This window comes from Gorilla gorilla, chromosome 19, assembly GCF_029281585.2.
Source record: "Gorilla gorilla gorilla isolate KB3781 chromosome 19, NHGRI_mGorGor1-v2.1_pri, whole genome shotgun sequence".
Lineage (NCBI taxonomy): Eukaryota > Metazoa > Chordata > Mammalia > Primates > Hominidae > Gorilla > Gorilla gorilla.
Window position 1 is genome coordinate 17507876 of NC_073243.2, and position 23181 is coordinate 17531056.

General features: G+C 60.9%; 2 protein-coding genes across 9 annotated transcripts in view; one reads left to right on the forward strand and one right to left on the reverse strand.

Moving 5' to 3' along the window:
* Nucleotides 1–2251, forward strand: part of SGSM2 (small G protein signaling modulator 2) — a 44735-nt gene extending 42484 nt beyond the window's left edge. For 3 of the 6 annotated variants that reach the window (XM_063700511.1, XM_063700510.1, XM_063700509.1), the window contains one exon: nt 264–2251. In XM_063700511.1, the coding sequence (XP_063556581.1) occupies nt 264–565 (302 nt within the window). In that variant the 3' untranslated portion in view covers nt 566–2251. The remainder of the gene's footprint in view (nt 1–263) is intronic. The other 3 variants (XM_004058254.5, XM_004058253.5, XM_019013213.4) reach the window with 2 other exon arrangements.
* Nucleotides 2252–5286: 3035 nt separating this feature from the next.
* MNT (MAX network transcriptional repressor) lies at nt 5287–22871 on the reverse strand. Of its 3 annotated transcripts, none has more exons than XM_019013587.4 (6): nt 21933–22871; nt 16191–16770; nt 15588–15629; nt 15313–15424; nt 9103–9295; nt 5287–8894 (listed from the first exon to the last, which is right to left on the reverse strand). In XM_019013587.4, exons 1-6 carry the CDS (start codon nt 22003–22005, stop codon nt 8128–8130), a joined length of 1767 nt encoding a protein of 588 aa, XP_018869132.3. In that variant the 5' UTR covers nt 22006–22871; the 3' UTR covers nt 5287–8127. The 3 variants fall into 3 exon arrangements, with proteins under 3 accessions (XP_018869132.3, XP_055223112.2, XP_018869131.3); XM_055367137.2 differs by lacking the exon at nt 21933–22871 and adding an exon at nt 20508–20887; XM_019013586.4 differs by lacking the exon at nt 21933–22871 and adding an exon at nt 19752–20252.
* Nucleotides 22872–23181: the final 310 nt, after the last annotated feature.

A 23181-nucleotide genomic window follows, 5' to 3' on the forward strand; every position in this document is an offset into this window, starting at 1 on the left:
GTACAGAACCCCCATTCCTGAGCCAGGCTCTGTGTCGTGGAGAGAATCCCAGGACTTTGGCCCCTGAAGCTCTGACCCCTCACCTGGCTCCATTTAGAGGCCCGTGAGCAGCCAGTCTGGCCAGCCAGCCCCAGCCCCAGCCCCAGCCCCAGCCCCAGCCCCAGCCCCAGCCTCAGCCTCAATCCCAGCCTCAGCCCCAATCCCAGCCTCAGCCCCAGATACACGGCTAGGACGGGTGAGCAGCAGCCGCTTACTCTCCGCAGAACTGCTGTATGAGGATGTGTTTGCTGTGTGGGAGGTCATCTGGGCAGCCAGGCACATCTCATCGGAGCACTTTGTGCTGTTCATCGCCCTCGCCCTGGTGGAGGCCTACCGAGAGATCATCCGTGACAACAACATGGACTTCACTGACATCATCAAGTTTTTCAATGGTACGAGCTGGTCCAGCCATCCGGGCTGCCCTGAGCAGAGGTGTGGAGGCCCCCACCTCTGCCCCGCACACAGTTGGAGGGTTCTCAGGAATCCTGGGGGCCCTTCCCCAAAGGCCGGGATGTCAAGAATCTAGCAGAGCAGATGGAAACAGAGCAGGGTAGTCAGCCACCTCCTAGCCTGCTGCCCTTTCTCTGGGCCTCCCTACAGCTCTCCACGTTTCCCCCCAGAACGTGCTGAGCATCACGATGCCCAGGAGATCCTGCGGATTGCCCGGGACCTCGTCCACAAGGTGCAGATGCTCATAGAGAACAAGTGAGCTGGGGCCAGGAGGCAGCAGCCGCGCAGAGCCTGGGCTCCGGCAGGGAGAGGTGCAGGGGAGTCACTGCCCAGACCTCCCCAGCCACCAACCGACCCCACCTCTGTTCCTAACAAAGCGATTGTGAGCCTGGATCCGACTCCCGGCAGTGCTGACCCTGCAGGGCAAGTCGGGCCAGGATGCCCTCGGATCAGGGCCGGGATGGGAGGGGTCAGCCTCAGGGAGCAGCTGCCTTGGGGGACACACCTACTTTGCTCCCCTCTCATACATCTGGGAGTAGCCCCACTGCCACCTGCAGCCTCAGCCTGGACTGCTGCCCATGAGTGAACCTGGGGCCCCACAGGATTAACAGGGGCTATAGCGGCCTGGGCCCTACTCAGCTGGGGTGGCAGAGGGCGAGAGGCTCTGTGCTGTGTCCCTTCTGAGGGTCCCTTTGCAGTCCCAGTATATTGTGCGTGCACCAGCCCCAGCTGGAGCAACCAGAACTGCTTCCGGTTTAGGCACACGTCCCGGGTGCGGGAGACCCGGGCCGCCTTCAGGCCGCTCCCCCGAGATTCTGGGGCAGTCGGAAGATGTGGGCCCTGGGTGGCAGCAGCCCACTTCAGCAGCACTGCCACTGCCTTTGGCCACCTGAGGTGACCCCCAGGCCTCCCCGGCCCTGTACAGTGTACCTCTGTGTATCTGTACAGCCTCGCTCCTGCCACCCCACCCTCGCGTTCTGCATTAGGTACTTCCCTGAAAACCACGTGGAAGTGATGCTTTTGCCAGTGGATGATCGGGAATGCGACCGAAGCACTTGCTCTGAGGAATCCCAGGGTGACTGTGTCGGGGAGCAATCCGGTCACAGCCTCCCCTCAGAGACAGGCCTCAGTTCTAGGGCAGCCCATTATCTGTCGCAGACATCTGCCATGTCCCTGAGACTGCGGGAGGCAGGGGATGCATGGGTGTCCCCATCTGTCCCTGGTGAGAAGCAAGGCTAGCTCTGCCTTCCACATGCTTCTCAGGATGCCAAGAGGCCTAGGAACCCAGAAACCCCCTTGGAGGAGCTGTGTACACGGGGGTGCCAGGAAGGGCATAGCTCCTGCCCCCAGGCCTAGGCATGCTGCTTGCTCGGCCATCCCCACTTCCTCCTCTACCCCAACACATGCAGGCTAGGCCTTGCCCTGGAACGTGGAGGCCCTGCCCGGGGCTGGGGCCTGTCCAGCAGCCACCAAAGTCTGGCAGACTTTCTGCATTTGAGAAACATGACAAAGGGCCCCAAAGCCCTTCTGCACCCAGCACAGCCTGCCCAGCCCAGCTCTGCCCTTGGGCACTGCTGGGTGCCAGACCACCCCATTGTCCATCCTTGTTGTCCATGAGTCCTTGGCCTCCACCAAGCACGTGTGGCCATTGTGTGCCTGCCTTAGTGACTCCGTGGTTTTGTGAGGAGCAGAGTGTGTATGATTTTTGCCTCAGAAACTATACTCTTCTGTGTAACAGACCAATAAACAGCATTTGTCAACACTGGAGCCTCTGGGACTGGACACTGAGAGACCACGTGCCTTCTTTAAGCTCCACAGTTGGCCAGCCCCAAAAGGCGAGGATGGCAAAAAACCAAAGTTTCCAAGAGAGGTCCTCCAGCCGCCAGTCTGGAGGGTGTGGGCAGGTCAGGAAGTCAGGGTGATTTGATGATAGCCAAACCTCAAGTACTCAGCGCCCTTGAGGGGACCTCACCCCAGAGTCATGGCCCCATCTCACGATGACCAGTGGCCCCTCTAGCCTGTGGATGAGAGAAGGTCCCTGTCCCATCCCTACCCCCTGCCTGCCCTCCTGACCAGGGTGCAATGAGAAGCTGGAGCTTGACTATGCCACTGCAGCTGGTGGCGACGGAGCTGCCCCTGTGGGCGTGACTCTCACCCCCTGAGCACTGTCTGAGAGGCCGGAGGGGAGTGTCAGGAGTGTCAGGAGTCAGACCCTGCTAAGCTATAGACAGGCCCAGCTGTAACGGGTCTCCACCTCTCTTCCTGCCCTTCCCCAACCCGAGTGCTACTGGTCCTGTCGTCGATGGCTCCAGGGAGAAGACACCAGTCACACAACATGTTTTCTACCCTAGAGGACACTGGCTTCCTGGACATTAGGGCCTGTTTTCCACTCACTCAAAGCTGAAGACCCCAGCCCATGGTCCTAGCAGGCTGAACCCAGCTTTATTATACAGAGAGAGAGACAGACAGACAGACAGACACAGAGTCTTGCTGTCTCTCCCAGAATGGAGTGCAATGGTATGATCATGGCTCACTGCAGCCTTGAACTCCTAGGCTCAAGCGATCCTCCCAACTCAGCCTCCCAAGTAGCCAGGGCTGCAGGCGCCCCATCATGGCAGTTTTTCTATCTTTTTGGTAGAGGCAGAGGCTCACTGTTGCTCAGGCTAGTCTTGAACTCTGGCCTCAAGCAGTCCACCCACTTGGCCTCCCGAAGTGCTGGGATTACAGGCTTGAGCCACTGCATCTGGCCCTGAACCCAGCTTTTAGGAAAGAATGCAAACTCGTGGCCAGAGCTACCCAAAGAAACCAGTTGGTGCAGAGAGAGCTCTGGGGCCAGGGAACTTGATAAGCCCTTCAGGGGAACACCCGCCACCTGCCAGCCGACTCTGTTGCCTGGAGGAGTCAGAATTCCTTTGCTGTGACCACCTAAAGGAAATTTCACCTAGCATGGGAGTAACCCGGTTCCTTCACACACTTCCGTCCTGCCCTACTCCCCCTGACTACTGGACTGGGATCCTGGGACCAGAGGGGATCCCACAGCTTTTCAAAACGATGGGACAGCTGGGGCGGGAAGAGCAAGCAGCACAGTGGGCTCTCCAAACACCATCTCAAGGAACCTTCGCAATCTGGAAAGTCAGGTCTTCCTCTTACAGAGCAGGAGCTGGTAAGTGGAAGCACCTGGATTCATACTCTATCCTGACCACAGGCTCCTTTCTTATAAGCTCCAGCTGAGCCATGGGTGGGTGAGAAGTGCGGGTGAGGGGGAGCTTTGAGTACAGCTTCTGCCTAAAGATTTAATGACAGCCCTCAGATGACAGCCAAGTTATCACTGCCTGGGGAGGGTCTTCATCTGTGTTCCCAGTGGGCACAGGGCCTGGCACTGAGTATGCACCCAGGAAGGGTTAACCCTCACCCTACCCCTTCCCTAAAGCGTCGCTTAGTGGGCTAATGGAAGTGACCCAGCTCTTCCAGGAGCTACCAGCAGAGGGAGCCCGCGTCTCACAAGTAAAAAGGGCAGGCTCAGTAGGGAGGGCTGGATTCTGAACTTTCATTTTAATTTAAAAAAAACTTTTTGAGACAGAGTCTCGCTCTGTCTCCCAGGCTGGAGTGCAGTGGCGCAATCTCGGCTCATTGAAGCCTCCGCCCCCTGGGTTCAAGCGATTCTCCTGCCTCAGCCTCCTGAGTAGCTGGGATTATAGGCATGCACCACCATGCCCGGCTCATTTTTGTTCTTAGTAGAGATGGGTTTTTGCCATGTTGGCCAGGCTGGTCTCGAACTCCAGACCTCAGGTGATCCGCCCACCTAAGCCTCCCAGAGTGCTGGGATTACAGGTGTGCGCCACCGCGCCCGGCCTGAACTTTTTGAAGTCCGACCCTTCTCTTTCAGAAAACAGGACCCAAGACAGCACTCCCTTCCTCAAGGATAATCCCTACCCACCCCACCTCAGCAAGATACGCAGAGTCAGTCTCCCCTGTGGGGACTGGGAGTCAGACAGGTACTGTCAGGGTGGAAATGAGAAGCTGGGCCCCCTTGCCCAGCCTGGTCTCCAGCAAGGCCTAGCTAGTGGCTCCCTGACCTCACTTCCCACACCACCTCCTCCCATGACAGCCTGCCCAGGGAGAGAAGACACAGCCACAGGGACAAGGGGCTTCCAGCCCAGCAGAGAACACGGCTCTTTGCCCCTGACCTCCAGCCTCTTCTTCCCCTTGTTCCTTTCCCTTAGAGGACAGCTTTATGGACTCCCCGGCTGACCTGTTGTAACTGCACCCCCAGTGCAGCCCCTCAGGAAGCTCTCACCCTCTGTGCCCAAACCCTGGGGCAACTCCCCTGTACCTTTTTTATTGGATCCCAGTCTAGGACTGGCCCCAGGTGCCACAAGGGTGGCAGATGCTGGGTAAGAACTCTGTACCTAGTTCAGAGGTCTGACTGCAGCTCCAACGAAGTCTCCAGCTAGCCGTGTGGCCTCAACAAGTCACTGGGCCACCTCAATCCTGTTTCCTTATCTGCCAAAATGGGGCTAAGTCTGGCTGATTTACTTCACTTGGCTGTTGAAAGATGAAACAAGATAATGCTTGTAAAATGGTCTGAGGAAATACGAAGCTTTGCAGAAGTTTCAGACCGACCAGAACTGCCATTTTCAGAGCGGCGGAGGCACCGGGTCAGAGCCGCTTGAGGACTATGCTGGGCAGACAGGGTCGAGACAGGTGATCTCGCCGCTCCTGCTGCATGCTTCCCTACAGGCCTCAGCCTCCTTTTGCAATAAAATGACCCAGATGCTGCAGGCTGGCAGCTCCATCTCAGGTTTCAGTGCAGGTTTATTTCAGTTTTATATTTTATTCCAGGCAAGTGCTTATTACATGGATAGTATTCATGTCTCGGTAACTAAAGTCTTGGAGCATGAACAGCCACTAGAATACAGTTCAATAGTAAAAATACAGTATGTACAAAATTAGGGTTTTTGTAGTTTTTTTTTTTTCCACACAGCAGATGTATCCAAACACATAAAAATCTCTACAGTCTGGGGTCGCTACAGTTTATATTTCAGGAAACAGAGACACAGTGGCCGAGTCCTCACTGTAAACAAGGGCCACCTCTGGGGGTTGGGGGTGGGACCCTGGGATGGGGGGAGAAGCAGCTGTTTCTGGAGAGAGAAGGGGTCATGGTGGCCCCCCAGTTACCCTCCAGGCATTCCCTGCCTTCTTTGGCCCCCCAAGGAACCAACCTCCCCCTCTCCCCGAGGTAAGGACTCCCAGCCAGTGAGCCACTCTGAACATCAAAAGGTAAAACACGCATGAGAGGTAAGATGTGTGCGTGTGTGTGTGTGTGTGTGTGTGTGTGTGTGTGTGTGTGTGTGTGTGTGTGTGTGTGTCCCAGGCTGGAAGGGCTAGGGAGGGAGGGCCAGGCGGTCCCACAGGGTGAGGACAGATGTGGTCCCAACAGCACTCAGGGGGAGACGCCCAAGGAAGGGCTGGGTGGTGGCTGCCCACTTGGGCACACAGCATCACAGCGTTCACAAACGACAAGAAAAACAGCAACACCCATCGTCACCAATCTGGACATAGTCATTCGGCACTAGATTTGCAGGCCCCCGCTGCTGGGGGACAGGGACGGGGAGGGGCAGCGGGTGGATGATGAGGTATCTGTGCAGGCCCGGGGGCCACTGGCCTCAGGATGCAGGGAGAGGTGGGCAGGCTGAGGGGAGGGGCAAGCTCCACGAGGCTGCTCTAACTGCCCCGTGGGTCAGGCCTGCCATCGCTGTCACAATGGGAATAGCAAAGCTGGCTCTCCTAGAGCCACGGGGTCTGGCGGAGGTGGCTGTGCTGGGGTGGGTACAGGGCTCAGCCTCTGAGGGTGGTGACCTGGTTTGTAACTGTCCCTTTACCCACACCAGGAGAGAGAAATAAGGAAACAGTCCCCTGGGAGGTGTCCAGGACCAGGAGGGAACGGGAAGGGAATTTTTAGGCATCTAAGGATTCTTTATTTCAAGAGAAAATCTATTCAAGACCTTTGCTGACCTCCTCTGTGCCTGCAGGGCACTCCAGGAAATCCTCGACTCTGTCCCCTCCCTCCCGGCCCCCTCACCGGCCCAGGCCCCTGCCCCAGCCCATCAGTGTGAACTTCACACCCAGGGACACTGGCTTCCTCCCGCTACACTGAAAGGCCACTGGTGAGCGTGTGTCCAGGTGGGGAGCCGAGCGTGTCTGACACAAAGCCACTTGTAATAAACACCCACATACAAGGAAAGGCCAAAGCAGGCTGCCCAGAGGCAGAGAAAGCCGCATCCTAACACAGAGCCCCTGACTCCTCCCCCTTCCACGCTCAGCCCTGTCCTTGACCCAACCAAGGGCCTCTTCTCAGAGAAAGGTGGCACTGCTCCGCAGCTCCCCGGGGAGGGCCCACTCAAAAGCGTCCCCAGGAGAAGCAGGTTGTTGAGGGGATGGGAGGACAGAGGCAAAGGGGCTGGAGCAGAAGCAGCAGACCTAGCTCGGGCCCTCTGTTCTGTATAGGTCCCAGGGTTGGTCTGGGGACAGGCTTAGGGCTTGGCTAAGCCGCTGGGTTTTTACCTTCCTGATGTCTCAACGATGTGGCTTCTATGCTCCTGGAAACAAGACCAGATGCTGGTCCATGTCTCCCAAACTGCAGGAGGCACCCAAACCCACAGGCCGCCAGGCCCACCTGTCCCTTGGAGGAGTGCCCAGCACTCAGCAGAGGTCAGAGATCAGGGGCTGAACGCAGGACAGCGCCCCTCTTTGCTGCCTTCTGGAAGCCAAGAGCCAAGCCCAGGGCTGGGGACTGGGGACAGAGGCCCAGTGGCTCTCCTCCCATCCAGACCCAGGCTGCAGGGGACGGGGAAGGGGGCAGGACAGCCGAGTCCCTCCTTCCCCACCTCAGCCTGCCCTCCTGAGGTTCAGAGCCCAGTGGCAGGGATTGGGGTGAGGGCACAGGAAGCTTGGCAGTGGCTGGGTTTGGTTTATTGTTGGTAGAGAATCATTTTAAGTAGTTTCTACGGTAACGAATCACAGTGACTGCAACCGGGTCAGAGAGCCCCAGGCTGGGGCCCCACCTGTCCGGGTGGGACTCCAGACCAGCCACTTCCTATGATCTGTCACCTGTGCTCAGAGCAAGGTCCCTTATCACCCCAGTCCGCAGCTTTCTGGGCCAAGTGGCTTCAGTTCTGCTTTCCCCATTTCCCCTCCAAAGGCCTGGGAAGAGAATATGAGGCTCCGGAGGAAAGCCGGGGGCCTGGGCCACCTCACCAGACAGCAATAGCAGCAGCAGCAGAGGAAGGCGGGGCAGGGCGGGGTAGAAGTCAGGGAGCGTGACGTCCACATCCCACTGATTTCCGAGGGTAGGGAGGGGAAGCAGGAGCGGCACTGGAGCTGGCACTGGGCCGGACAGGTGGCACATTCCATCAGAGTCTCGCATTTTCTCAGAGTCATCTTACCAAGTCCTAGTGCAGCAGGGTGGCCCTTCCCTCCCTTGGCTCAGAGTCTTTGCACCCTCTTCCCCTAGGAGGCCTGGGGGTGTGTGGGGGGGCTGGCCTGGGCCTGGCTGGAATGTGTGGAGCTGGTGGGTGAGAGAGTGGGGGACAGGTCCCCCTCCCTGTCCCCACTGGGGGCCTCTGAGTGGCCTCGTCCTCAAGCCAGCTTGAGCGTGCTGACTGGGAAGGAGGGCATGGTGACCATGGTCACAGGGTTGAGCACGGTCTGGCCCACCAGCTGGGGGTGGTGCACCACCTGAGCCCCCACGGCTGGCTTCGCCATGACAGTAGCCGGGGGCCCCAGGCCGGCCGTGCCGTTCACTTGCTGGTGCGAGAGGGTGTGGGCGATGTGGCTCACTGCCACGGGCTGGCTCACTGCCACGGGCTGCGGGTACAAGGGCAGCTGGGAGCCCAGGTGGGCCACATGGTTGAGGGTGGCAGGGTGCACAGTGATGTGCCCAATGGGGGGTGTGGCAGGCGCCAGCTGCACCGCAGGGCTGGGGGCCGAGGGGGCGATGTGGGCGATGTGCTTGCCGCCTGGCCCCTGCAGAACGTGGTTCACAGTCTGGATGACTGAAGCGTGAGTGGTGGCTGTGTGGGCGATGACCGTGGAGCCACCCCCAGCCGTCGCCACCAGATGGGCTGGAGCTGGCACCAGTGTCTGGGCAGGGGCAGCCGGTGGGGGAGGAGGGGCTGGCAGAGGGGTCTTCTGCTGTGGCTGCTGCTGCTGCACGGGGAGGTGTGCAGGAGATAGGGCCACGGAGTGGGGGTGAGGGTGTGGGTGTGGAGGCAGAGGCGCAGGGGTGGTGCTGGGGGGTGGCAGGGTGGACTTCAGCAGCTCCGGCTGGGGACGATGGCTCAGCTTAGGTGGGCCCAGGCCCGCCCGGTCCTCCTCCATATCCTCGTCTATGTTGTCCTCACCCTCTGTGGGGAACATGGGGCAGGGAGCAGGTCAGAAAGGCGGGGAAGCAAGTGGCTGGAGGCGTAGATGCTCGTGGGGGCGTGGGAATGTGATGGGGCTGGGGCCAGGGCCATCTTTTCTAGCAGGCAAGAAAGAGCCTGGCGAGGGAGGCTGGAATTTGAGGTGTAGCATCTGAGGGCTGGGGGGGCCTGCGTGGGGGCTGGGGCTCACCAGAGGCGGTGGAGGTGGACGCCTGGTCATCCTCGGGCTGGCCCGTCTGCCGCAGCACGCGGTCAATCTCCAGTACGTCCATCCACTGGCTCAGCTCGTGCTTGAGCTCTGCCAGCCGCTGCTGCGTGGCAATCTTCTCACGTGCCAGCCGCTCCATTTCATGCTCATATTCCTTCTCCTTTCTCTTCAGGGACTGGCGCACAGAGCAAGGGACAGCAGGACACCCTGAGCAGCAGCCTTGGGGCCCAAAGCCCCCACAAACCTCTCCCTATCAGCTGGCCCACAGAGGCAAGTCCGTGGCAACCAGCGGGCCCAGCCTGACGGGGGCTGCTGGAGACCGCACCTGTTGTGGTCCATGCCCCTGCCCAGTGAGGCCCAGCGTCCCAAGGAGTGTGGGCTCTTGGGACAGGTACCACTGAAGCAAGCTCAACCAGGTGTGTGGGTCCTTCCCTGTCCTCCACAACAATTCATCCTCAGGGGCTTCTCCACCTCTCGCCCCATCCCTCCTCCAGCAGCCTCTTCACTTTGCGCACTTCTGCCGCGAGCTACCCTCTACGGAACCCCGGGATCCTGCGCTTCCACCTCACCGTTCACCTGTCTCCCTGGTAACATCAACATCCTTGCAGGATGAGCCACTAGGCAGTGACACGACCTCGCCCCATCTCATCTCCAGGACTCGCCTCCCTCCTGGCAGCTGGTCCGCACCTACTCCCCGACCTCCTGGGCGACTCTCCACTGTGCCCACCTGTGACGCTTCTCGACGAGGCTCCATTTACATGCTGCTCCCCATAACCCTGCCCACTGCCCTCCAGACTCCCTGGGCTGAACAACCCCAATCCTAGGAACGTGCCCCCTGTACTTGAGCTAAACCGATCCATAAGAAATCGCTGTTGTGTCCCATGACCCAGCTCCCCTCCACACTCAAAGTCTTTCCCGTGCTCCAACCCGACACTTCATCAATCCCACCCTTTCAAGTCTCACAGACCTCCCTGCTGGCAGCTTTTCGCCCAGGCACGTCATGACCAATGTGTCCACCAGGCAACGCCGACACGTGTCCTTGCTGCCTCCCGAGTCCCTTTCTTGGCCTGCTCTCGAGCTCCTAGCTTCCCAGGCTTACTGGTCATGTCTAGGTGCAGGGCCCGCAGGCTTTTCACACACACAACTCACCAGCCCGCCTTGGTTTTCCTCTCTGAACCCCGTCTGCCCTCATCACACACAGATCCTCCTCCCTTTACCCCCTAGATCTTATCTGCCCGTGCTCCAAGACCACATCTCAGCCCCCACCTCCCCCACTGTCCTGTCTCCCACATCCTCCTGCCTTCAAGCCCTTCCGGGCACCGCACCGTTTTTTTCGAGGCTGGTTTGGATTTGGGGTGGGTTTTGGTTATATTCCCCTCCCCCACTCTCCCTCAATTTTTTTTTTACTGTTTGTTTTTTTCAAACAGAGTTTCGCTCTTGTTGTCCAGGCTGGAGTGCAGTGGCATGATCTTGGCTCACTGCAATCTCTGCCTCCCAGGTTCAAGCGATTCTCCTGCCTCAGCCTCCTGAGTAGCTGGGATTACAGGCATGTGCCACCACACCCGGCTAATTTTATATTTGTAGTAGAGACAGGGTTTCTCCATGTTGGTCAGGCTGGTCTCGAATTCCCGACCTCAGGTGATCTGCCCGCCTTGGCCTCCCAAAGTGCTGGGATTACAGGCATGAGCCACCGCGCCCGGCCTACCAGTGTTTTATCTTTGATTCTCTGTCAGCCCTCACCCCTGGTTCTTGCCTTTCTTGATCAACACCTTTTCTTGCCTCTGTCCCCTTCTCTCCCTGTATCTCTCACTCCCCTCCAACCTGGGGGACAGTGGTGTGGAGGAGGAACCATAGGCCTGAGAGTCCATCTGCACTCCTTCCTGGAGCCCAGAGGCAGGAGAAGGGGGTGGCGTCTCCAGCCCCCTGGCACTGAGGAAAAATGGGGCTCTTCTCACTCCACCCTTCCCTTCCTACCCTGCACCAGGACTGGGCCACTTCTGGGTGGGGCGGTGGGTCCCAGATTGGCTCACACTGAGAATGTAAGAACTGCAAACAAAATTTCTATTAAGTTTTCTGTCTCAAAAAAAAAAAAAAAGCGGGAGGGTGAAGAAAAGAGCCCCATCTGCCTGGGTGGTAAATACGAGGCTGAAAGATAGGACTTCATCAGGAACCGGCTCATAAAAAGTCTCTCACATACATGTTTTGTCTTTCCGCCTCAACACACACTGTCCCTGTCCGAGCTGTAAATGAAGGTGAGGATGGCTGCATAGTCCATTTAGATCCCAGAGCCCACAGGCAGCCAGGAAGAGCTACGCGCAGGGTGCTTACTCAGCCCCAGGGGAACGATCTGGAAGTGTGCTGTCCCGACTCCTGGTGACCATGTTCCTTCCCACCTCTGTCCTGTCTCTTCCCTGCATCACAGGGAGAATCACAGTAACCCATTAGACCCAGGTTTCCCTTCTTTCATCCCCTAGGGCAGGGGACCCCAAACCCCAGGTACTGGTCCGTGGCCTGTCAGGAACAGGGCCGCATGCAGGAAGTGAGCAGCGATGGCGCTCTGATCCTGTCCCATCAGTGGGACATTCGGTTCTCACAGAAGCAGAAGCCCTCCTGTGAACTGTGCACACCAGGAGTCTAGGTTTTGTGTGCTCCTTAGGAGAGTTTGACTAATGCCTGATGATGGGAGATGGAACACTTCCACCCCGAAACCAGCCCCGCCCTCCCTCTCCATGGAAAAATGGTCTTCCAGGAAAATACTCCCTGTTGCCAAAAAGGTTGGGGATCGCTGCGCTAGGAGCAGTTTTGCTGTTTTGTAGCAGCTTTTCCTGACCAGGCCTGGGAAAGTCTCCAACCCTACCCACCAGTGAGGCCAGCTTCCCACACCCCCTCCTGCATACATTTCTGCCCTCACCAGTGACAGATGTCTCTAACCATTAGTGCCGCCAACACATAACCCAGGTAGAACCGTGCTCTGTACTGGCCTGAAACCTGGCAGCTTGACACTTCTGTTGCCAGTCCCAGGCCACACACAGCCCTCCCTCATTCTGGCTTTAACAGTTTCTCCCCATTTTCTGCTACGAAGACAGTAGGAAACTCCCTTGCCCCTACACACACACCTGTGTGGCTTTTCTTTTTTTGGAGACAGAGTCCCACTCTGTCACCCAGGCTGGAGTGCAGTGGCATGATCTTGGCTCACTGCAACCTCCACCTCCCGGGTTCAAGCAATTCTCCTGCCTCAGCCTCCCGAGTAGCTGGGACTACGGGCATGTGCCACCAGGCAGGACTAATTTTTGTATTTTTAGTAGAGACGGGATTTTGCCATGTTGGCCAGGATGGTCTTGAACTCCTGACCTCAGGTGATCCACCTGCCTCGGCCTCCCAAAGTGCTGGGATTACAGGCGTGAGCCATCGCGCCCAGCCTGTGTGTTGCTTTTCACCTGGCTCTGAGGCTCTAACAAGGGGCCCTAGGTGAGTCAGCTCTCACTTGAACCTTGCTGCTGGGGGCTGGAAGCAGCAGTCCTCAACTCAACCCACCTGTGGGTAGGATATAGTTCTGGGCCAGGGAGTGACATGGGTCAAAAGCTTCTTCTTCTCACCTAGTCCAGTTCTTCACAGGCCTACAGACCCCTGCAAGGTTTCCCCAGGGTCTAACTGTAACCCACATTGCTTCAATCTAAACCCATTTCCTTTCTGTGACTACCTGGATGCACGGTTTGGTACCTATTTTTCTTGTCTCTGTCCACTTCACTGTGGCTGTCTTCAAACCTCTGACCCCCTCCAAGCCACTCCAGATTCTGGCTGGGGACCACTGCCTTCTTCCTGCAGCTTCCTGCTCTCAGCAAACAACCAAAGCCCCCAGTCTACACAGTCCCACTGGTCTCTCCAGGACCAGCTCTTGATTCTGCCTGTCTCTGAGTGACAGCCTCCTGACCATGTTTGTGTTTGTTCTTAGAGACGGAGGTCGCACTCTGTGGCCCAGGCTGTCCTCGAACTCCCTGGGCTCAAGCGCTCTTACTGCCTTGGCCTCCCAAGTAGCGTAGCTGGGACTCAGGTGCAAGCCACCGTGCCTCACTTTTATTTCCAAAAAGCATCCTATTCCCTCCTGCTGAAGAAACTGGGCTGCCCCTGGGCTCTTGGCCTCCACTTTGCTCCGTGCCACCCAGACTTATCCTGCAGGTCTCAGCTCAAAGGTCCTTTCCTCAGGAACAACTATCCTCCCTCCCCAGAACAGATCCCACCGCCCGGTCCCTATTATGCCCATACGGCCGTCTTCTGTAGAATGACTTGTTCATCATCTGCCGCAAGACCCAGCCTGGGAGGGTGGAGACCCAGGCTTTTTTACTTGCTCGCCACCATTCGCCCAGAAGCAGAGACTTCGCTAAAAGCACGTCAATAAATAAATGAATAAATGGTTTGTAGACAGGCCTTTGAGTTTCCTGCTTCTGTGACCAGCACCAGAATGGGTGTCCCTTCTGCATAGCCTGAGGGAGGCCCACCCCGGCTCCTACTTCACCGGGCCCAGCTCCTCAAGAGCTTCCTTCTGCGGCTGCTGCTGAGTCTTCTTCCGATTCATTTCCAAACCCACACGTTACGCAAGGCGCCCTCTGCAAGTAGCATCTGCAAAGAGGAACTCGCCATGCCGTCCTTCCTATTTCTCAAAAATAATAGCTAAGCAAATGTCGGGAGTGCAGCGAAGTGTCTGCATGAACACCCTCAGCCAGCCCTGCGACTAAACTGCAACCAAGCCCACGTTCTGCAAAACTATTCCAGAAATAAGCCACCGGCCTGTCGCGGCCTCTGGAGCCCTCTCCCGCTCGGCGCCCCGAGGCCCCACCCCGAAGCACGCGCGCACCCACACGGCCGCGGCTTCCCTGCGTCACCCTCGCCGGCTCCACCGCCCTCCGCGACTCGAGAGCACCGCCCCCGCCCGCTGCAGCCAATCCGCGAGCCCGGCCCCGCCCCTCCCGGCTGCCCGGAAGCGGCCTGGAGGTGCGCCAGCCCCGCCCCCTGGCCGGGAGGGCGGGCGGAAGGGCGCGTTCGCGGGAGGCTGGGAGGGAGCTGCCCGCCTGGAGCAGTCGCGAAGCAGTGCCTCAGCCCCTCCCTCAGCAAGTCAGGCTCCGGTTACCTCAGGGCTGTGACCCCGCGGTCGAGGCCGGGGGAGGGGCGGCGCCCCGCGGCTGGCTCCTCGCGCGCTGGACCCTCCTCGCCACCCCTCCCACGGGGCCCGTGACGCCGCGCCGCCCCCGGAGCTTCCTCAGAGGGTGGACACGGAGAGTCCCGGCTCGCCGCCCACCCCCTCAACGCGGGCTGGGAGCCCCACGTCCCTCCATCCCCAACGGCTCCGCGTCTCCGCGGCTGCCGGCCCATCCCCCACAGCCTCCGACCCGGCGCGCGGAAGCCCCGCCGGTTTCCAGGGAAACCGAAACTCAGGCCGCCATGGCAACTGCCTGACGTGGCGGCGCCCCCGGCCCGAGCACTGCAGAGGGAGCGACGCCCAAAGGGAGGGGACGCGCAGCCGGGAGGGCCCCGAAAAAAGGGACACCCCCTCTTCCTAGCCCAGGAGGAAGGAAAGCGTGACGTGTTTCAGGCTCGGCGGCCCCGGGGCTGTTTGCCGCCCAGTCAAATCGGAGTTTTCCCCGCCTCAGGCGTAACCCCACACTCGGGCCGTGGCGCCTCCACGCGCGCTCCAGAAAGACCTTCCTCCTTTGGGGTAAACGGGGCTCGGCCCGCGCCGCAGCGTGGACGGGGACCACGCCCAACCCTCCCCGCAAATAGCTACAGACATTCGGGCGGAATCTGGGCTCCCGCCCAGGCTCTGCGGCCGGGGAGGAGGCGCCGGGCCGCCCCATGCCCTTCCCTCCCGCGGCTGCACCAACACGCGCGAACGGGAGCCGCCACCGGGACTCGCATCAGGCGTCACGGCGCGCGCCTCACGGCCCCGGGGACGCCGAGGCTGCAGGGGCTCGGGAGCGGCGCGGGAGGGGAGCCGCGCGCTCCTCTGCGCACGCGCGCCCTCCCGGGCAGGGAGCCCCGCTGACGTCAGCCGGGCCATGTGCTCAGCGCCCGCGTGGAGGTGGGAGGGAGGCGCGGGGGAGCCGCCAGGGCGTGAGGGCGGGGCGGGGCGCGGCCGGGGGAGGGGCGGCGGAGGGAGGGCGGGGGAAGGTGCGCGACGCCGGCCTCCGGGCCCCATACCTGGATGTACCGCAGCGCCGTCCGCAGCACGCTCAGATTGGACGTCTTCTTGTCATCCACGTTGGGGATGTTCCGCTTCAGGGTCTCAAAACACTCTTTCAGATGGGCCCTCCTGAAGAGAGGGGCGAGCGCCGGTCAGCGGTGCCTGGGGCGGGGCTGGGACGGGGGGGAGGCAGGACCGGGGAAGCTGGGGCCGAGGGCCGCCGGGGCCCGGGTCACACGCGCGCGCGCGCGCACATACACACACACACACACACACACACACACACACACACCTGTTCTTCTCCAATTTGTTGTGGACTTCTCTGGTTCCGATCCTGAAACCCAGACAGATAGGAGGCTCAGGGAGGAGGACTCGATTAGACGGCCTTCCTGACCTGCGCCGCCACCCCCAAAATTGCCACAGGCTGTTTGTCCCCAACATTGTCTTAAAGCAGACTGGGAGACGTTCGCCCTGTGCCATGCTGCACCCATCCCCTGGAGGACACATCTGTGCTCATAATCACAACTCCTGTCACCCTCCGTCCCACCAGGAGGGAGACAGGAGGGCTCCTGGGACTCAGAGGCAGCCGGTTGACCCCAGCCCTCACCCAAGAGGCCCATACTCTGTCCAGAGGCCTGGGAATGCCATAAGCCTCAGCCTTGGACTGCGTTAGGAAACACAGAAGCCTGGGAACAGGGGGCCATGGGACATTCCTTCCCAGGATAGAGATGGGCACAGTGATGACGTGTTCAAATACAGGGGGCACTTCTAAGCTGGGGAGGCAGGACACACCTCTGAAGCCCCAGCCGGGGAGGGCATCTTGTCTTGCACACAGCCCAGGGAATGGGCACCTCTCCTATCCCCCACCAGCCCGACCCTGCCACACCCCACTCACCCCCCGGGCCTCTTCTTCTGTTCACTGGATTTGACTTCTTCAGCTGGTGCCAACTTCAGGGTCCCAAGCGTGGGTGGGGGCGGCTGCTGGGGGGCCAGCTGAGGCTGGACTCCAGGGTGTGGCGCTATGGTCAGGATAGGCGTGGGGAGGGGCTGCAAAGGCTTGGGGCTGCCAGTGGGTGGAATGGTGGTCTTCGAGTCCGGCAGTAGGGGAGCAGGGGTGGGCACCTGCGGCCTGCTGGGCAGGGGGGCAGGCTCCTTAATGCTGAGTCCAGGGGTGCTAACCAGGGCCGGCTGACGAGGTGCCAGGGGCAGAGGCTGGCCTGCCGCGGGCAAGGGTGGGGGTGGGGGTAGAGGCTGAGGGGAGTTGGTCACCACAGGAATAGGAATGACAGTCAGTGGGGCAGGGGTGGCAAGTGGTGGTGGGGGTGCCGGCGGGGGAGCCGGCGGAGACAGAGGCAGGGGTGGCGCCTCCATGCGGGGTTCCTCCACAGGAAGGGTATGTGCCAGCCTGGCCAGGCTATTGGCCTTCTTCTGTTCCTGCTCTCGCTCCCGCTCCAAGCGAAGCCGCTCCTGCTCCTCTACGCAGAGAGAACACAAGGGGGGGAGGGTCTCAGCGGGGCCCAGAACTCCAGCCCTAACTCGTCCTCTGACCCTAGCCCAGTCAGTACTCAGTGACACCCCTGCTCAGCGAGAGACACCACAAATAGCCTACCAGCCCAGCCAGGCACGGGGGAAAGTGCCGGGGGCACAGCAGTGAACAAATCAAGCAGACCTGTTCCCCTCCACCAGGGAATAGTAGGACAGTCACGGGGCTGACAGTCCGGGCTGCGGGCACCTGGAAAGGTGGAGCAGGGCTGTCAGAGGGTGCTGCAGGCCACCTGCCAGCCTGCAGGGTGAGGAGGAAGGCGGGTGAGGGCAGCGAGGGTCAGGGGCCACAGGGCCGAGGTGGGAGAGGCGGGCAGAGGCCCAGCCACCCAAGACTTCACACCAGAGAAGGGGGTGTGCTGACAGATCCCAGCTTCCGTGGCAGGCCTTTAACAATGTTTACCAAGCACTTTCTAGAGGGCAGGCAGTGCCTGCATGGCACAGATGAAGTCAGTGAAGCTCAGGGAGCAAAGTGATTCGCTGCAGGTCCCACAGCAAGCCTCCTGACCCCTGGAGGACGCTTGCCGTGCTCACAAGGAAGTGCTGACAGTCCCTGGATCCTCACAAGAGCCCCACGTCACATCACGGGCAGGACAGGGACATCACCCTCATTTCACACATGTGGAAACAGCCCAGCACTCCTGACTCCGAGGCTAGGTCCCAATGCCTGTTTTCCTCAGGGACCATTCAACAAACACACTTCGTCCCTCTCTGACCCTTCTCGTGTTATAACTCATGTTTCCCAAATCGCCAACATCCCCATCACCAGCAGCAGCAGTGCCAGCATGTCCTGTCCTTCAGGCCTAAAGCATCCTCTGACATCCTCAGTGACACCCCGCTCAGCCTGAGACAATACAAATACCCAACCACTCCAGCCAGGCACCGGGGAAAGTGCACCTGCCCGGTTCTGGGTGAGAGAGGGCAGCTGAGGAGGAGGAGGTACAGCAGCGACCATTTCTCCCAAACAAGAAAGGGCTGGGCTCTTCAATGGGGGCTGAGCAGGGCAGTGCACCCCACCACCCGCTCAGCATCTCTGCTGAAAGCCCAGCAGGAAGGCAAGGCCCACTCAGGAGCTGGCTGCCAACAGGGGAAGGGGAGGCACCTCCATCTCCCGCTTGCCTCGTCCTCTCCCAGGCGCCACCATTCTGGTTCCCTGGCTACGGGGCTGGCCCAGGCCCTTGGAGTCTGCAGCCCCCAGGCCAGGGAGCCGCCGGGACAAGCAGCCCTCTCCTCTGACCCCGGACGCCCGCCCCGCTCCGCTGACGAACGCAGCAGACAGCCCGGGCTGGTGGACACGCCCCAAACACCCGGGCAAGGGGTGGCGCGGGGGACTGGAGTCGGCCAAGGCCCCCCTGGGGAGGAGAGCACCCACCTCCCACACTCTTACTGGCTCAGGCGCCCCAGAAAACCTGAGGCCTCAGGCCCTTTGGCCAATCAACAACTGGAGTGTGAGCCAGGCCTGCTCCCAGCCCCGCCCTCCCGCAGAGGGAAGAGGCCGAGGAGGAAGCGGAGGGGGAAGCGTCCTGGGAGGGGAAGCCTCAGTGGTTTCCCAGCAGCCGGAGTTCAGGGGCTAGGCCAGCCAGCGGGCCTCTTCCAGATCTCCCTAGCCCTTCGGGAAGGGGCGATGCCAGGCCGGTGCAGGCCTGCTCGAGTGCGGGAAGGCCTTAGGTTACGCCCGGGAGAAAACCAGCCCTGCGCTCCCGCTTCCCACAGACCGCAGTGGCCAAGCAGCCTGCTGAGTTCCAGTGACAGGGCCCTTCTCAGTCGGGCACAGCCTCAGTTGTCCCCAGCCCCTTCCCCTACCCCAAGACAAGGCTCTGGATCCCAGGGCCTAACACAGCCCCTGCCTCCATTCCTTTGGCTGACACAGACCTAACTTTTCATTGGCCTTGAGACATGGACTCCACTCTCTATAGGCAGAGGGACAATCAGGGCCCTCCCTGAGTCACAAGGACATGTGGGACCCTAGAGTGCAAGCCAACCCCCATTCCCCATATTTTGAAGCAATCCCAAAGCTCACCTGGGAGGTAGCAACCTCCTTCTCACCTGCCCTCTCACCCAGAACCAGGCCGGTACACCTCACAGGTGCCAGGAAGGACCCAGTTACACCTGGAGCAGCATGAAAAAGCTCCACAGGTGGTGAGGAAGAGGAGCTGCCCCCGGCCAGATCCAGCCCACCAGAGCTTCCTGTCCCTTCCCACCCAGCGGCAACCCTCTCCCTGTGCACTGGAGAACCACCAAACTGGTGGTGGCTGGTGCTCCCTCAGGAGCACCCAGCGCTTAGGCTCTTTAAAAGAATGTTCTGCACATCCACCAGACAGGGTGCGCCCCCTCACATGCTTCCCTGGGCTCCACCCAGAGGCTGCTCCCAAAGAATTTAGCATGCCCCTCTGCAGTGACCCAGGGGCCAAGGCTTCCGCCCACAGTCAAGAGCACGGCCAGCGTGCTCCCTTCAACCTTCCCAAGCGACTGTGGCCCAGGTGCTCTGCAGGCACAGGGCTAGGGGTGGAGGAGTCCACACTGGTGGGCCCCAGCAGCCACAGGAATTCTCCCATCTGCACGCTAAACAGGGGGCTTGGTGCCTAAGGCAGGCCCAGGGTAAGCCTTGGAGAGTTGGTCAGGAGCCTCTGGACACTCCAACCAACTCCCTCCAAACAAGGCAGAAGAGTTGCATCTAAGCCACCTCTATGAACACTAGAAATGACCAGGCCAGGCCTTCCGGCTGGGCACCAGAATAGCTCTGCCCTTTCCCCTCTCTCTCACAGGCACACACATCTGCAGGGTCCTCATGTGAGCAAACTGGTTGGTCTAGGTCAGAAACCCATGCTTGCGGTTGAAAGGGAGAAAGGCCAAGAGGAGCCCTGTCCAGAGCTGGTCCTAGGTCCCGGGAAAGCGTTCTGGTCAGCAGGTTCACCTGCCATGCGCTTCCTTCCATTCGTCCTGCCCCAGCTCAGAGGACAGAACCTCAAGAGGGAGAAGAAAATGAATTCTGGAGGAGAAACTGCTGGGATCGGTTCCGGACACCCGTACATTACATGAGTTTTTGAGTAGATCTGGCTTTCGGCACCCACTCATCTACAAAGACCTCTGACCGGCACACAGAAGTCGTGACCAGGCCGCTGAACTCGGCCTAAACACAGTGGGTACTCGAACTGCAACGTGTTGATGGCGGTAGCAGGTGACTTAGTCTCTCCGAATCTTGTGCACGGTCTTCCCCTGACCCCTGTGCCCAAACGTAGGACATTCTTGGTCACCACGGGCACTCTCCACTGCCAGACCCTGCTCTGGACCACCAAGGCAACAGGCGGGGAGTGTGGGCGATGTCCCCGCCCATCACTTCTGCAAAACCCAGGCATCTGAGTCTCACATATCTCCAGTGACTCTTGACCTTGAGAGGCCGGTCGCCCCGACTAGGCCGCCGGCCCCGCAGCTCCCCCGCCCCTTGCCCGCTGCCGCTCCCCACTTCCCCCACCCCCGCCCGCCGCGGCGGCGGCACACGGCGGCGCGCGCGCACACAACACACTACTACCTCCTGCATGACTCATCATTGAAGCAACAATAGGCAGAGAGAAAGGAAAGGAGGGCGAAGCACTCTCCACCACAACCAACCCTGCCGGGGGATTCTGGGGGGCGGGGAGGGCACAGGAGTCCCCGGGTCCTGCACACACACCGTTCCAGAGCCGAGGCCCTGGCAGCACCCTGGAAAAGGAAGGTCTTTCCCGCCAGCCCCTCTGCAGCACCCTGAAGCCAGGGACCACCAACAGGGCGCGTGAAGATAGGAGTCATTAGTCTCTTCCCTTTCGAGGGAGCGCCGAAGTTTGCCCTTTCTCATCCTGGCTCATTCCAGCGTGGCCCCGGGTGATGCCAGGGGGTATAGTTGGAACGTTTTGGGGGTCAGTGGAAAAATGTGAGCTCTAAATGTCTCGTCGCCCTGCGATTCTGAGGGTTTCCCTTGCCTCGGGATCAAACACAGGAGGTTAGGGGCCAGAGCCGACAGGTGAGCTCGGCTCCTCCCTCGTAGGGCAAAGGCTCTCCCTGGGAGGTGCCCAGAGGCCGGGGCCCGGGCCCAGGCCCAACCCAGCGCAAGGCCCCTTGCCAGCCCCGCCCAGGCCCCGCCCCCGGCCGAGCGCGAGGCGGTGAGGAGGGGCCGGGCCGCGCCGTCCCCAGCAGGAGTGTCCCCGGTGCACGTGGTCGGGGGCGGAGCCCGTCCACGTCACCACCCGGTGTAACCAACGGGCTCGGAACGCAGGCACACGCAACATTCCAGGCGAGAGCGGGTTTGGAACGCGCAGACACGCCACATTCCACACTGGCTAAAGCGGGGCGCAGCGAGGGGGGCCCGGGGGCTGCCCCCCAGCGACCCGCGGGCCATTTCGCAAACGCCCAATTAGCCCGGCTTTCACCCAAACCCCGGACGCGCGGCCCAGCCCAGCTCTGGGAGGCGGGGTCAGGCGGGGCTGGCCAGGATCATAAGACACGCGATGTCATTTCATTCTGCAAAGGCCGCCTCCGCCCCAAGCGGCGCGTAGATCTGCCGGGAGCGCCCCCAGCACCCTCCCCACGGGGCCAGGGAAGCCGAAGAGCTGCTCCGCGTAGAGTAGTACCCACCCCCACTCCGTTACACACACGCCCACTCGTGTGCTATACACACGCCCGTGTACACGTCCGTTCATCTGCTCTTCCCGAGGCTCACATCACACATCCCCCGTGCACACACGCACGCACACGCGAGCCTGCCACCCCCACGCAACACCATTCCTCACCCCACCCCCCGGCTCACACATCCTCAGTGTCACCGAGGGCTCCGCTGGCCCACGCAAAAGCAGCCCCCCACAGAAGGGGCACAGGGGTGCCACGCAGCCGGGGTGGCGCCCGCAGGAGCCAGGTCCCTCGCAGCATGTTAATGAATTCATTAATTAATTTCACTGCCCACATCACCCCTCCCCAGGCGGCGGCTCTCGCGGGGAGCCGTGCGCTGCCAGGCTCCGCAGGCCGACCGGGAGGGGGCCCTGTCCGCGGTTTCGCGTGGGTTCGGGGACCGGGGTCACTCGCTTCCCCTTCCCCAGTGCCCCAGGGGCCCAGCCCGGCCGCTCACCACGTGCTCTCTGTTGTTGCTGCGCTTGCCATTCCAGGAAGCGGGCCGCCTCCAGTAGCGTCTCTATGCTCATCGCGCCGAGAGCTGCCGGGGGCGCGCCGGGGCCGAGGCTGCGGCCCGCGAGCCGGGCACAGGTCAGGCTGGCGGGCAGGCAGGAGGGAGGGATCACCTCCGGGGGGCGACAGGGCTGGGCGGCGCAGCGCACTCCGCAGGGAAGAACGGGGGAGCACGGGGAGAAAAATCAATGTCTCTCAAAATATTTGCAAAATATAAAATTGCAAATTTAAAAAAATAGGATGCAAAAAAAAAAAAAGGCGGCACTGCCTCCCTTCTTCCCCTCCCTCTCTACCTCCCTTCCGATGCCTCCCGCCCCGCGGCCCCCGGGAGTCCCGCCGACAAGAAAGGGCTTTGCAACAAGATGGCGAGGAGGCACCGACACACACAACAAGGGAAGGAGCCGCGCTGCCCCCGGCCGCCGCCCCCGCTACTACACCGGGGCCACAGCCAAAGCCCGGACCGGAGCCCCCGCCCGCAGGGCCGCGGCGTCTCGCGAAGGGAGGGGCGGGTCCTGCACTGCTGGCCCCGCCCCCCGGATCCGGCGCGCGCACACGTGGCCCGGGCAGGGAGGGAGAGGTCGGAGCGGGGTGTGCGCGCCGCGGTTCCGCTTTCCTGCTGGCCCCGCCCCGGCTGCAAGCCACAAGTTGGGCCGGGGCGGTGCGTTTGGGTCGTTCACGACGAAATCTGTCCTGGTGGAGGGAGGGTAGGGTGAACAATTCAAGATTTAACAGAGTTCCAAGCAGGATATTCCGGGTCAGGGAAACCTTGGGAATGGCAGAGACTGGCCTGACTCTGGGTCTCCACGCTCCACCCACTCGCGACCTAAATCCCGCAATCGCCGGGCTGTCGCAATTCCCCCGGGATCCGCCCCTGGGCGGAGCTGCCGGCGACTGGAGACTGTCAAGAGAACCAGCGGAGGGAGCGGAGCGGCAGTCCGGCTCCGCGTTTTGTCTCCGTTCCTCCCCCCGCAGTGCGTTCGCATCCTATTAGGCGACGTCACCGGGCCGCGAGCCAATGGGCGGGCAGGACAACACGGCATGGAGCAGCTCCACATGGACACCCCGCGCCGCCAGCCTTCGGTTTAAAGGGCCAGTGTCTGCAGGTCACATTCGCGGGTGCGGATGGGGCCATTGGGCGAACCCAGGGTGGGATGCCGTAAGGGGAATCCCGCAGTCGTGCCCTGGCCTCTCCA

What these genes read in the sequence shown, in the direction of transcription:
- MNT (XM_019013586.4), bottom strand. Translation starts at nt 19,869, where the DNA reads ATGTACGGGTGTCCGGAACCGATCCCAGCAGTTTCTCCTCCAGAATTC. An exon ending in CGGCGCTGCGGTACATCCAG is followed by an intron (nt 9,296 to 15,312) that starts GTATGGGGCCCG and finishes TCTGTGCGCCAG; the next exon opens with TCCCTGAAGAGAAAGGAGAA. An exon ending in GTCCACCTCCACCGCCTCTG is followed by an intron (nt 8,895 to 9,102) that starts GTGAGCCCCAGC and finishes TGTTCCCCACAG; the next exon opens with AGGGTGAGGACAACATAGAC.